Raw genomic sequence first — 15,295 nt, 5'->3', positions numbered from 1 at the left:
ATTCTGTAGCTAACACTTGTCCGCCTGTCTTTGTTTCTGTTTCAGAGACAAATGGTTAATCAGCAGCTTGTCATGGTAGCCTGGGTAACTCATAGGTGTTTGTTCAAAACGTTTGGCCTAATCCGTCTATCACCCCCTAGAATTTAGATACTTATTCTTACTGGGGAGCAGGTCAATAAAGATACTAAAGATGGAAAGCATGTATGTCAGGTAAGAAGCTTTATGGAGAAGAAGAAACCAAGGAAGAGGGATAGGGACAGCTGGGGGTTAAGAATCTCAAGCTGAGAAAATGACTTTTGAGTAAGAGCCCAGAGCAGGAGGGGAGTGAGTCACAGGGATGGGGGCCAGGGTAGCTGTGGCCGGCGGAGGGAGGCATGTGCCCTGGGGTAGAGAGATGGTTGTCTTTGTTCATGGTGAAGTGATACAAGCAAATCATAAAAATCCATAAGGCGAGTGCTCAGATAGAGCAGGCTGTTGCAAAGCTTGATCATGGGTGTTAAGAAAGCTTCCAGAAGGAGGTGATGCTTGAACCTAGCCTTCCAGGATGAGAAAGGCATTAGTCACAAGCAGGAAAGGGGCGAATTGGAGGCCTGCAAAGACAGAATCAGAGAGAAAGCGAATGCGATTCCATCAAACACTGAGATTCTCTCTCTGCTGGTCAGAAGTCTTGGCCTCACCCTCTCTAAGTGGGCAAAGTGAGAAGGGCAGCCCACGGGTTCTCACTCCCCACCTGCCTGGGCCTTCTCATCTGCGTGGGACAGCACAGCAGGGCAGGAAGAGCCTGACTTGCGGCTGGGGGTCTTCCTGAGCTCCTGCAGTTACTGGCTCTGTGACTCGGGCCAGTCACAAGGCTTCTCAGCTTCCACTTCCTCTTCTGTAAATTTAGGATAAGAAAACCCACCCATCTCCTTTTTAGTGTCATTGTAAGGACCAAATAAAACGAATGTGTAAGTATTTGTAAACACTAAAGTTTTATATAACTATATTGTTATATGCTACAGAGATATAAACATAGGGAGATTAAAAGTATTTGAAAGCAATCTGCACTAAATTAGGATATATGTACTCTGTGTATCTCCAGTTTTTAAATGTGCGTTTGTTTCATAAAACAGAGAAATGTACCAATAACTTAGAGCAAACATTTTAGGGAAATCATCACAGGGAAAAATGAAAGTAGATAAAAACACAGATGATAAAGAATGTTGTAACAAAGAAGACCTATTACTACAATTCTTGTTCTGTACATGTGGCTGAGAAGATTTTCACCAAGGCAGTGAAAAGAGGAAAAAGCTTTTAGAAATCTCCTTACAACAGTGGGAAACCAAATTAGAGACCCATGGCAGTGTAATAAAATTACATGTGGCTGGAAAGACAAACATGCAAATCATTAGCTAATGTTATTAGAAACAGAGGAGCCCAGTATTAAATTTATCTAAAAATGATAGTTTATTACATTTTCCGAGACGATCAAATAAATTATTTAGGTGTTAGAGGTATTTTAGAAATATAAGTGCTTACAAGAAAAAATATGATGAAAACGCTCTGGTTTCTCCTAGAATTTGGCCCCTGGATTGTTCTCGACAGCTTTTAGTTAATCCCTCAGCTTTCTGGAGTTTGTAACACTCCATCATAACTGGATTGATTTAATGACAACCCTGCTATTCTTCTATCCTGTTCTTCTTTAGGCATTTAAATGACACCTATTTCTTAAATTAATTAAAATTTGTAGTGTTTTGGTAATCTGGAGATGTCCTTTAGGAAAATGAACATATTGTATTATGGGAGGTAACAGGGTTCCATCACTTAAAGAGAGACGAATCTACCATTTCCTAACCAAGCTGTTCAAGATTACAATTTGCTTTTTGGTCATATTCAAATATCTCCATTTATTGAAGCTCTGTACTAAGACTGGAACATAACACATGGAGTAACTTTTTCTATTTAACAGTGTGAATCAAGTTTCCTCTCCAAGAAATAGTACTTGTTGGGGTTGCAATGCTGCCTTAACTTACACTGGCAATAATATTTCTTTGATGTTAGGGATCCTCTTTTTATCTGTTCTGAATGACACCCCCAATAGGACAGAGGTTTACCTCAGGTATCATGAAGCTGAAGAAAAACAGCCTGCATTTTTTGGTGACTGTTACTCTGGAAAAGAGGCATCTACATTAGTTCAACTTGGGTCCATAATACAAACCATAGGACCTTTGACAGCTAGTGTCTTAGTTTCTTCATTATTAAAGCAAAGACAAGGCTGTCATCCTTTGTGACTTTATAGCAGGACGCAAATGCTCAGAAACGTTGTTCTCCAACTGTCTCTTTGATACTGACCTTTTTCTACGCTGCAGTGTAATTGATTCTTCTATTTTGATTCAATGAGCATAAATCTCATTAAACTGAAGGCATATAAGGTCAGTATGTGGGAATAAGGGGGGAAATATTTTTTAAATGACAGTTTGCAAATGTTTAGAATAATACTGCCCTGAATATCTAGGCTGAAGCACTTGAGCTCCTGTGTTTGAGCTTTGATTAAAGGTATATATCGGGCTTTCCCCATAGCTCAGTTGGTAAAGAATCCGCCTGTAATGCAGGAGACCCCGGTGTGATTCCTGGGTCGGGAAGATCCCCTGCAGAAGCAATAGGCTCCACTCCAGTATTCTTGGGCTTCCCTTGTGGCTCAGCTGGTAAAGAATCCGCCTGCAATGTGGGAGACCTAGGTTCGATCCCTGGGTTGGGAAGATCCCCTGGAGAAGGGAAAGGCTACCCACTCCAGTATTCTGACCTGGAGAATTCCATGGACTGTAAAGTTCATGGGGTCACAAAGAGTCAGACAAGACTGAATGACTTTCTTTCTAAAGGTATGTATCACGTCTGGGCATAAAATGCTTCCAGAGACTGGATGATACGAATGTACATTATCACAAGTACAATTGTAAATGAAAGCTATAACTTATTGCATCTTTGCTATTTTCCTGGAATTGTGTTAACACGTCTGACAATTAGAACAGCTAACACTTTGAGCAGTTCCATGTGCCAGGCACTGTAATATACATTTTTACATATATTATCTAATTTGATCCTTACAATAGCCCTTGGGAATAGGTATCACTGTCTCCATTGTATAGGTAAAATACTGAGTTTCAGAAAGGTTATATACCTTGTTCAAGGCCAAGTAGCAAGTAAGAAGTAAAAATGTTGCATGTAAGACCCTTCAGAGGATCCTAGGAGAAGCCAGCCTCCTGTGTCCACAGTTGCTTAAATTTTCAGCATAACCTACACAAAACAGTGGCAGTTGCAGGGCATGGTGATGACATCAATCACTCTCCATGTACATAGCAAATGCTTTACTAGATTCTGCTCCCAAATGGACAACCTAATCATTAAGCACATCCAACCTGGGGAACATCTTGGCCCCTCTCAAGGAAGCCTTGCCTCTCACATCTAGAGTCTGTTCTCCTTGGGTCCTGTCATCATCTGGCTGGAAGTGTGTCGTGGGAGGGTGCATCCGGCTCACCGCAGTGACTGACACTCCAAGCCCTGGTGTACCATGTGATTTTGTCAGAACTGTACTTTCGGGGGGAAGGGCAGGCCACTTACAAATACACCCTAACTCCTACACACAGAAGTTAAAAGGCAGAAGAAAAACATGAAAAGAAATCCACTCAAAGACCTGCCCACCACCAACACCAACCACATTCAACGACTTCCACGTGCAGATAAAAAATTGGACATTGGAGCCTAAACTCTAGCCATCAGGGCCCTGTTGAGTGCATTGCGCTCTTCGATCATTCGACCATATGCATTTGCTGTGTGCTTGTGACATGCTGGACATCAGAGAAGTAAAGGTGTTTAACTCAGGAGTTCCCACCCAGAGGAAGGGATGATTGTAGGTCAGCGTGACCAGCTCCTGGGACAAGAGCAGGGGCACAGAGTCGGGAGGGGAGCAGGAGAGCTCAATTAGCAGGAGGGCTGAATGGGTGCCTCTCCTCTGCTTAAAGGGCTGTGCCTATAACAGCAGCTTCATAAGGATGACACCAACAGTTTGTCTTGCTATTTTATCTGGTTATTTTTCTTTACCTTTCACTTCTTGATTCTCTTCATTCTCGAATACTTTGGCTGCAAAGATGTCTTTAATGGAAATTAGGTCATTTTTTAAGACCTCCAGCTTCTCTCCATCAAGTGATGCTAAAAATGACTGAACCTGAAAAAAAGAAATAGGTCAGCATAACTGTCATCTTTTCTTCTCATTAATGATGTTTACGTACAGCTGTGCCTACTTCTCCCAGGTGATTTGTGGTGTGGGCGGTAACACTGGGTTGAATGTTGGATTTACTGCCTACTAATTGTGCAACTTCGGGTAAGTTACATAAACTCCTTGGGCCTCAGTTTTCTCATTTTTTAATTGAATGTATTTGACAGATAACATTGTCAAATGTCAAAGATAAATTTAAGATGTACAACATGTTAATTTGATAGATGTGTATATTGTAATATGATTGCCATTGTAGCTATATTTCATGCCTCTATTGCATTACATAGTTATCTTTTGTTTTTCGTCATTGAGACATTTAAAATTTTAGTCTCTTACCAAGCTTGGTGATTACAGTACCAAATTGCTGTCTGAATTCCTAATACTGCACATTAGTTCTCTATGGCTAAGTTACTACTTGTGCAAGTTTGTACCCTTAAACAATATCAGTCTTATCCTCCCACCTATCCTGGGCTAACCACCATTTTACTGCTTTTTATGAGTTTGACCTTTTTAGATTTCACATACAAGTAATAACATACAACATTTGTCTTCCTCTTTCTGAGTTATCTCATTTAGCATAAGGAGCTCAAGGTCCATTCATATTGTCATAATTTGGAGGGTGTTCTTCTTTCTCATGGCTGAATAATATCCCATTGTGTATATATATCACACCCTTTTTAATCCATTTATTTGTTTATGGCATTTAGGATGTTTCCATGTCTTGGCTATAGTGAACAAAGCTGCACTGAACATGGGAGTGAAGATATCTCTTGAAAGTATTGTTTCTGACTTCCTAAAAAAAAATGGCAACCCACTCCAGTACTCTTGCCTGAAAAATTCCACGGACTGAGGATCCTGGTAGGCTACAGTTCATGGGGTCGCAAAGAGTCGGACATGACTGAGCAACTTCACTTCAAAAAATTAAAAATAGATCTATAATATGATCCAGCAATTCCACCTCTGGGTGTACATCCAAAGGAAGTTTTCTGTTTTAAAGTGAGATCCACACTTCACTGTGATCCTTAGCAGGATAAGGAAACAATGAATGTGAAGAACACTGCACAAATACACACAGCAGATGCTAAGTAAATGGTGGTGGTAGCGCCATCAAAGAGGCTAAAAACACACCTCAGTGTCAACCCTGGATTCTAATATCTTACTAATTCTTATACTTACTAATCATGTGACTTTGGGTAATTTACTTAACCTTTCTATGGCTCAGTCCTCTTATCTCTAAGTGAGAACTAATAGCATCAACCTTATAAGACTGTTTTGAAGGTTAAATGAAATGATGTACTCAAGAGTACTTACTGTGGTGGTCAATAAATTTTATATATAATGAAAATAAAGATACATGTAAAACAGAAAAGAAACTTATGGTTACTGAAGGGGAGAAGGAGAGAGGGAGGAACAAATTAGGAATGTGGCATTAAGAGATACAAACGACTACACATAGAATAGATGCAGAACAGAGATTTACTGTGTAGCACCGGGAGTGTAGTCAATATCCTGTTATAACCTATAACGGAATATAACCCGAAAAAATAACTGAATAACTGCTGTTCTCCTGAAACTAACAGAAGATTGTAAAGCAACTATAATTCAATCAAAATGGGTATGTAAACAAATACATAAACAAATAGGTATATGTATATCACAGATATACATACAAATACACTTGCTAGAGGTTTTATTGTGTAGGAGTTACAAAAACGTAACAAGACATATTTTTCGTCTCAGAGATCTTGCAGCCTGAAGGAGGGCGGCCCATACGAACGGAACCGACCAGAGCCACACCACGTGTGAATGCAGTAAGGGGGGCGGGGGGTGCCCCCAAGGAGGGGCTGCAGAGCCCTCTGGAGAAGCGCGGGGGTGGGCAGGGACGCTGCCCAGAGGGTCTTGCCTGAACTGGCACACTCCCTGCTCACTGTTCTTCACAACTCCTCTTTTGCAACCGTCCTTCAGAAACTCTTAGAAATCACCTGGATAGATGGCCAGGCAACCTCTGTGAATCCAAAGACCAATGTGAAATTCCAAGACGGTCACAGTGAATGGAGAACCATACAAAAAGTAAAGTCTGACTGTAAAGTAGGAAGGTTTTAAATTTCTCATTCTGTAGGTTAACACTGGCTCGGGAAGGAGAGCTAGCAGCGAAGCTGCCATAGTCTTCGGGTTGTGGATTTTTAAAATTTACTTTATTTTTGGTTGTGCTGCGTGAGTGTTATACTGTGTTTAGTTGCTCAGTCGTGTCCGACTCTTTGTGACCCCGTGGACTGCAGCCCGCCAGGCCCCTCTGTCCATGGGATTCTCCAGGCAAGAATACTGGAGTGGGCTGCCATGCCCTCCTCCAGGGGATCTTCCCCACCCAGGGATCGAACCGGGGTCTCCTGCATTGCAGCATGGCAGGCAGATTCTTTACGGTCTGAGCCACCAGGGAAGCTGGTGCTGAGGGAGGGCTTTCTCCAGTTGCAGCAGGCGGGGGCGACTCTCTAGTTGAGGTACTGGGGCTTCTCACTGTGTTGGCTTCTCTTGTTGCAGAGCACAGGCCCTGAAGTATGCGAGCTTCAGCAGCTGCTGCATAAGGGCTTAGTTGCGGCTCGAGGGTTCCGGGGCATGGGCTCATTGATTGTGGCACATGAGCTCATCCGCCCCGCGGCATGTGGGGTCTTCCCAACCAGGGATGGAACCAGCGTCTCTTGTATGGCAAGGTGGATTCTTTTTTTTTTAATTTTTAAAAAAATTTATTCCACCCTGACCTCTCCAGAGGTCTCCATTTCCGCTTACACACTCCTGTTTAGGGCTCACAGTCCTTGATATGACCACACCACATTCCTATGCTTTGGGTATATTTTCTGAACAACATTTTTTCTCAGAGTCAAGAAAAATGGGTAGTAAAGTCCAAGGCTTAGTGGAAATACATATGCACATGTGGGACCTCTTGGTTTCTCCATGTATTCTGAGGATAGCCATCCCCTGGGAGTGAATGCACTGGGGTTTTCTGCTTTGGGTATCTCCCAGGAAGGGTTCTTTTTAGTGAAGGACTCTTTGGTCAGCATCTTTCTATCACAGCATCTCTTCTGCGTCCTCCTAGTTCATTCCATTATGCCAAGATGATGTGCATTAAATCTTTACTTCAATCCAATAATAAATAATAAATAACGATGCACTCCTCAATAAATATTCATGGAATGCTGACTATATGCTTGGCACCATGCCTAAGGGCTGTCAGGGACACAAGGGTAGAAAGTCTGGTGTGAGGGAGTCATTTTGAGGATTCTTATTTACTGTTTTGGTTAACTATTGGGTATATAAAATACTATAAAAATATTAGTTTTTCCTCAAGATTCATAGTACACCACACTGCCATGCCTATTGCCATCCTAGCATCCATCTTGTAGGTAGTAAAGATTCCTTATCATTCTGTACACCCTGTCTTAAGTTTTAGCCAATGGCATGTTAGCAGAGAAAATGTGTATCATTTTCAGGTTAAAACTTTGAAAAACTGGGGACTCCCCTCTATATTCTCTTTCCTCATGCTGATGGGATGAAGAAGACAGTGAGTTCCTAGAGAAGGATGAAATCCGACACATTAGACTTGGACATAGGGGAAGCCACAGAGGCAAAAGGACGTGCCTGCCCAGAGCCTGCGCTCTCTTGTCTAGATCACTCTCCAGGTGACTGCAAGTTTCCTTCTGAAGTCTGTATGGACCTCTTCTCCAGGCTGTGCCTCCTACGGAGGGACCATCTACCAGGCGATGTACCCCTAAGCCCAAGGAGTGGACAAAGGTGGCTGTTTGCAGGGGTTGTGTATGGTGCTTGAACCGGGGCATCTTCACACGTGCCCATGAGGTTCCCTGAAGTGAGAGGCAGCTCAGGACAGTGGAGACAAAAGGAAGAGATCAGACGGGAGGGTGATGTGGAAACTTGAGGGCTCTAAACATTCTAAATGGGAACCTGGCCTTCTGGGCCATTACGAAATTACATTTGTCAAAGAAGGATGACAATGTCTTTTTTTTCTGGCCATGCCATGTGGCATGCAGGATCTTAGTTCCCCAATCAGGGATTGAACCATGCCTCCTGCAGTGGAAGCATGGAGTCTTAACCACTTAACCATGGAGTCTTTCCCCCAGGGAAGTCCCAGAAAATATTTTCTTTAACAGTTTGTTTCCAAAAGCTCTTTAACTTTTAAATATGTGGTATGTGTTGGGTAACCTGATGAAGTGTAAGATGTCTAACTGAATTCCAGATAAACAATGAATGTTTTCTTGGTATGAGTGTCTATCTTATATATCACACAGGACATGTTTGTACTAAAAAAGTATTCATTGTTTATCTAAAGTTAAAATTTAATTAGTCATCTTGTATTTTTATTTGCTAAATCTGACAACCCCAGGAGGGTCTCCATTTGTATTCTTGTCAGAAGTCTGCGGACATTAGGATGGAACTAGTGGATCCAGAAGATGGACAGAGCCTGGGTTCTGGATCCTTAAATGCTGGAAAGCTGCCTGCTGACCAGACACTCATACCTTGGAGAAACCCTATAGCTTTAAAAAAAAAAAAAAATTTAATTGGAGGATAATTGTTTTGCAATATAGGTTCAAGAGGGCGGGGAACTCTATAGTTTTTGACCCATATTTTTTAGAACGATTAATTATAACATCCAGTAAGTACTATTACAGGCTTCCCTGGTGGCTCAGCCATAAAGACTCTGCCTGCAATGGAGGAGATTCAGGTTTGATCCCTGGGTCGGGAAGATTCCCTGGAGAAGAAAATGGCAACCCGCTCCAGTATCCTTGCTTGGGAAATCCCATGGACAGAGGAGCCTGGCGGGCAAGACTCAGCAACTAAACAACAGGTATTATTACTAAGCCAAGAAAAGCTCTGCATTTCTCACAATGAAAAACTATGAACAATGAAGATCTCCAGGCTGGGGAAAGAGAGATAAGCACGTGGGAGCAGTCTGCAAACAGAGGGCAATGCCCCCCTCCAGGGACTAAACCTCACTCCTGGCAACATCAGTCCTTTGGGGCTGTTTGGACCGCAGGGCTCTTTTATAGCCTGACCTACAGTGGGAGCAGCTTATGTCTTTCTCCTACCAAGAGAGCTTTGAGGGGATGTGCTTCCCTGTAATGTTTTCAATAATAATAACAAATATATATGTAAGAATGGATAAAAAATAAAATGTCACTGACATTATATATGCATATACATATATATGCATAAAATGGCAGCTAACATTCACTGACTGCTTATTATGTACTAGGCAAGTTGCAGCTAGCTTCACATGGATTATCTCATTTAATTTTTTAATACTTTTATGAAGCAGATTATTATCATTCCCATTACATAGATAAGGAGATTGAGGTAAGATAGGTCCAAAATTATTCTACAGCTACTAAGTAGCATTTGATCACATAATGTCTGACCCCAAACCCTGCTTTTGTCGGGAAAAGTTGGTGTTTCGGTGGAAAATGGCATTTTCTAGATCAGTTTACCAGATTATCAGATTCTGATTCCATGGGAGCAGTTTTATAACTCTGTAAATTATAGATACCTGATAGCAGTGCAAAATAATTTGTAGACATGTGAATAAATTTTGTCCAATGGAGGGACAAGCTCCCCTCCTACAGAAAACCACATTTGTGTCCATTTGCATATTCATTTTAAAATTGCTTTATTTTATATGAATTTGTACTTATTCAGCTTTTCCTTTGAGCCAGTTATAACATCTGACTGGTTCTTTCATTTAATTAATGAGTTAAATAAATTCTTTAATTTGTTTTCATTTGGTAGGTATCTTCATGAGTCATGATTTTGCTTTAAAAAAAATTATCCGTTAACAGTTTAACCACAAGACTGTCAGTGATGGTTGATGGATAACTCAAAAGGAAATAAACACATAGTAACTTGTAACTTTATAATCCTGGGTGTGTATGGAGGGTGGGGTGGTGTCCCTCCTATTTGGTTCTTGGTTGCCTGTTTATGGCAGAGGTCATCTTTCCCTGATAAGGTGAGTTTCATGAATGTCTCAATCCCCCCAAATTCCACATGTAAGAAGATGAGGCCTAGAGAGAGTCACTTTTTCCTTCTTCCTTCCCTTGGAAGGAACTTGAACTTCCTTCCAAGTTCCATTTCCCGTCTGAGGCCCTGCCTATCCCCAGGGAATGTTACTGGGCTTCTCACAGGAGGTCCAGAGGATACTGCCCTGTGGCCTCCACTGGAAAAACACCCCAGATCACAGTCAACCTGAGGTGCACACAAGAGAGTAATATACACAATTAAAGGAGTCAATGGTTCTGAAGCACTTAGATTAGTCATTATATAAATGCCATGTAAGTATTAAGCAAAAACACATTTGGACATGGACACACATACCTCATAAATCCTTTTTTAAAAATAAAAAAGAAATCACAAGCTCTGTTGACTTCCATTCTTCACGTTTTGTTTCTCTGGGATCACCGTGCGAGGGTGTGAACGTGCGGGGCTGTAGGTAACTTCCCAGAGTTCTGTTCAGGAGCATCCCTAAATAGAGCCTTGATGCCCAGTAAGACAGTCCTGCCCTTCACGGCCCAGGCATTCTAACAAACGAGTGAATAAATAACTGCATCACCCGTGAAACTGAGTGCATTAGACCCTGCAGTCTGGTAGAAACATCAGCTGCTTTGTTTTCTGGGCAGAAATGAGGACGTAGCCAGTCCCTCTATCTGGGTACCACGTCACCAGAGAGAGCCCCAGGCCAGGTGCGGACAGTCAGGTTTTCACACAGTCTTTTGCGCAGAGAGGTGCGGGCAGTGATGATTCGTATCATGATGGCCCTCTTGGGACTGGTGACGGGGAACAGCTTGGCAAGGATCAGGGAGGAAATAATACAGAGCCTGAGCAGTTCATCGGGCCATAAGTGATGGTGACCTCAGCTCAGAAACGAGGCTCTAAAAATGAGGTATTTTAATAGCTCATTTTCTTTCACGGTTAAGAAAACACAATCATGAACATGGTACTTCCATGACAGGACAGACATACCTTGCTTTCGCTTTCGTTGGACAGAATTTCCAGGGCTTCCAGGTGTGACAAACCTTGATACTCATCGAATAGCATCCCGTAGTGTGCGGTCCTCTCGGCTGGGAGCTGTTGTGCCAGCCTCTGCTTCTCCTTCTCTTTGGCCTCCCGTAACATCTGCACAAACACACATTTGTACACTAGATTTGTGCTTAAAAGCCCCATGTACCGCAAGATGTAGGGGGAGATGAACACTGACTTGGTACTAGTGAAGAGTAGGCTTTAGTCACTTTGGAATTTCTGCAAAAATGACTTTTTTAAAAAAAAGGTAGAGGAGTTTTTATTTATTTTTTTTATTTTTTGACCACATCACACAGCTTGCAGAATCTTAGTTCCCTAACCAGGGACTGAACTCATGCTCCCTGCGATGGAAGCATGGAGCCCTAACCACGGTACTGTCACATTCCCCCAGAATGACTTTTTGGGTTAATTTTACCCACAGTTTTTTCACATAATATTCCACTTTGGATTCTTCATGTTCATATGTACAAAACAAAACAAAGCAAAAATTCTAATCCCAGGAATAGGATTGGAAAGAAGGAAAGCAAAAACTGAACAGCGGTTTCCATTGAAGTGTTTTCTCTGTGTGTGATTAATCTTTTTTTTTTTAATGTCCAGATTTTCTATATGAGCAAATTTAATGTACACTGGGAAAGCTGAATCTATTGTGAGAGGATTAATTGCAACTTGTATACCTAGGCAGACTTCAAAGAAAAAATAAGTTGATCTGATTTTATTTGAATTATTTAAAAATCTTGTGTGTGTGGTTATTAAATATCTTCAATTAAAAGAATAATAAAATATAAGCTCGTAGTATATTCTTCACCAGATACCTAATATAAATGTACATATTAATATAAATAAAATGTTAGCTTATCAATTTCTTAGATTGGTTTTGAGAAAAATGACTGTGGACTGACTTCCTCTTCAGGCTGATCATTTTTCTCCAGTTATGTTCCTATTGATTAAATAATAAGACAGTAAACACAAGTTGACCAGTTACTCATAATTTCCTGCACTTGCTTTCTTTGATTCTAAGCACCTTTTATTTGATTCCTCATCAAGGTTACTGTGACATTGTTTATAGGGTTCTTTAATATCTGTGAAGAGCACCATAAATGCATTGGCCACTACAAGGTCACAAGGGGAAGATCGTAAAAGAATAGATTTTGGTTTTTATTAGGTGTCAATAAAACAATCAGCCTCATTCTCCTTTTCAGTTCCTGAGGTCGTTAGCCCAAAATCCACGAGGCTACGGAAAGAAGTCACCCTCCTGTCTGTTTTCAAGACTGAATGAGTACAAGGTTTGAATTTTAAAATTTTCAAAACCACCTCTGGGAATTTTTAACACTTACACAATAAAAGCCAACTAACCTCACTGATCTCACTGGTTTGGTTGTGGTGAAATAAAGTAATAAAGTGACACTGAAATTGCTTCCTGATTGCCCTCTTTCTGGGCTTTGCAGGTGGTGCTAGTGGCAAAGAACCCACCTGCCAGTGCAGGAGATGCAAGAGGCGTGGGTCCAACCCCTGGGTCAGGAAGATCCCCTGGAGAAGAAAATGGCAACCCACTCCAGTGTTCTTGCCTGGGCAATCCCATGGATGGAGAGAGGAGCCTGGTGGGCTACAGTCCATGGGGTCACAAAGTGTCGGACACGACTGAGCTGGTATTATTCTTCACCCTTTTCTGGTCTATTTTTTTTTTTTAACAGCACTCATCATCTTCTAAAACATGAGACAAAGTATATTGTTTGTTTGTCCCTCCTCACTAGAACAAAAAATCCAGTTTTAACCAGTGATGGTCTCAAATGCTTAGAACAGTGTATTGCACACGGTGGACATTCAAAATGCATTTGTGGAATGCGTTGTGGAGTGATTGAATGAATGAATAATTACTGTTTGGGAGGAGGCTGAAGGGGGTAATGTTGTGGCCATCCAGTGTAAACTGGCCATGTGAGTCATAGGTGCAATGCTGAGATGCATCCCAGACTGTTCCCTGGTGGCTCAGCCGGTAAAGAATCTGCCTGCAGCGTGGGAGACCTGGGTTTGATCCCTGGGCTGGGATGATCCCCTAGAGAAGAGAATGGCTACCTACTCCAGTATTCTGGCCTGGAGAATTCCATGGACTGTATAGTCCTTGGGTCGTAAAGGGTTGGACACGACTGAGTGACTTTCACTTTTAGATGTGTAATTACAAACAAATGCAGGTGGCAAGTGTGTATTCTTGGATGACACATTTCTATGAGCACTGCTACTTACTTTTTTAGCAATAGACTGAATGCAGAGGTGACAAAAAATTGTGATGTGGCACAGAAACTATGGCAATCTGGGAACTTGCCCAGGTCCAGTTCTTCACTTTGCAGGAGTGTAAACTCAGGCCAAAGATTCACAGAATTAGTTTCTGAACTTGGTCACAGTTCCTCCCACATTGTCTCCTTCTTGACTAGAATTAAATTTATATATATGTATACATTTATGTATATATATATATAAAACATATTTATATGTAAGTACAAGTGTGTATATATAATATATATTATATACATTAATGTATAGATACATTCTATATATATATATAGAATATATAAGGGTAACAATTTATACATATAGGGAAAGTGAAAGTCACTCAATTGCCTCTGACTCTTTGCAACCTCATGGACTGTAGTCTACTAGGCTCCTCTCTGTCCATGGAATTTTCCAGGCAAGAATACTGGAGTGGGTAGTCATTTCCTTCTCCAGGGGATCTTCTTCACCCTGGGCTGCCCAGGAATGCTCACATTGTAGGAATGAAAGATAAACCCTTTTCATTCTAAGCCACATTGATACTTGGGCTATTTTTACTATTATTGGTTTTGTTTTATTTTGCATTTTTACAGCATCTAATGTTAATGGCCTGATTAATACAAAATCTATTTTCTTCTTTAAGGATCAAGAGGTTAATGGTCTAGCTGACTCTGCCAAGTCTCTACCAGGACTATAATATCAGAGTGGTTACATGTTGGTTATTATGGAAGTGTGTGTTAGTTGCTCAGTCATGTCTGACTCTTTGTGACCCCATGGACTGTAGCCCACCAGGCTCCTCTGTCCATGGGATTCTCCAGGCAAGAAAACTGGAGTGGGCAGCCATTTCTTTCTCCAGGAGATTGTCCTGATCCAGGGATTGAACCTGGGTCTCCTGTACTGCAGGCAGATTTCCTATCACCTGAGTCACCAGGGAAGCTCCTACATTGGAAGAACCAAGAAGAAGTCACCTAGAAGTCAAATTTTTTAGGAGCTGCCACAGCCGATATCACCTGTTTTCAGTGATATCTCCTTTGTGGCTTTCTAGCATTGAGTCATGGGAAGACGTGTCTGTCTTATCTGTGAAATTTATAAAACCCTGCATCTGCTGCTCCTGATTTTGGTAAGACACAGAGAGACCTGGTATGTCAGACTCTTAAGGGGGAAGAGCTATAGGGGCATGACTGACACTATGGGGTCTGAGCTGGGCATGTGCTGTATGAAGGAGCAAGTTCAATATTAGAGTTTTGTATTTAGAAAATAAGATAAATATTACTTTTAATTTAATTGACTACTGTAAGTAAAGCAAAACATAAATTCTTCACATCATACTTCTCAGGGAGGAAAATTTTACAGCTGGAAGTATGACAGGAGAAGTCCAACCTTGCATATAGCAAGAGAAATATAAACTAAGATTCCATTGAGATAGCATTTTTACCTATCATCTTGACACATAAAAATAATAATGATAAGAACTAACATTCTTGGGTGCAAACTATGAGTCAGGTTCACTTCTAACTCATGCAATCCTCACAACAAAGCTATTAGTAGGTATTGATGGTCCCAGTGTACAGAAGAGTAATCTGAAGTACAGAAGGGTTAAGTCAAGGGTTAAGCTCAAGGTCATGGAGCTAGAACCTGGTAGAGCTAGAATATGATGGTACTGCAGACTGAATGTTTGTGTTTCCCCAAAATTCTTTTGTTGAA

The 15,295-nt window shown here is 41.3% G+C and overlaps 1 protein-coding gene across 4 annotated transcripts in view; it reads right to left on the bottom strand.

The window, feature by feature from the left end:
- The window catches only part of FAM114A1 (family with sequence similarity 114 member A1), a 68,741-nt gene that overhangs the window by 14,964 nt on the left and 38,482 nt on the right, over positions 1-15,295 (bottom strand). For all 4 annotated transcript variants that reach the window (XM_065907328.1, XM_065907327.1, XM_065907331.1 and 1 more), the window contains exons 7-8: positions 11,273-11,425; positions 4,078-4,201 (exon numbers count right to left, since the gene is read on the bottom strand). In XM_065907328.1, the coding sequence (XP_065763400.1) occupies positions 4,078-4,201; positions 11,273-11,425 (277 nt within the window). The remainder of the gene's footprint in view (positions 1-4,077; positions 4,202-11,272; positions 11,426-15,295) is intronic.

Source organism: Muntiacus reevesi, chromosome 16 (genome assembly GCF_963930625.1).
Source record: "Muntiacus reevesi chromosome 16, mMunRee1.1, whole genome shotgun sequence".
NCBI classification, from domain to species: Eukaryota; Metazoa; Chordata; class Mammalia; order Artiodactyla; family Cervidae; genus Muntiacus; species Muntiacus reevesi.
This window is presented reverse-complemented; position numbering and strand designations above follow the sequence as displayed.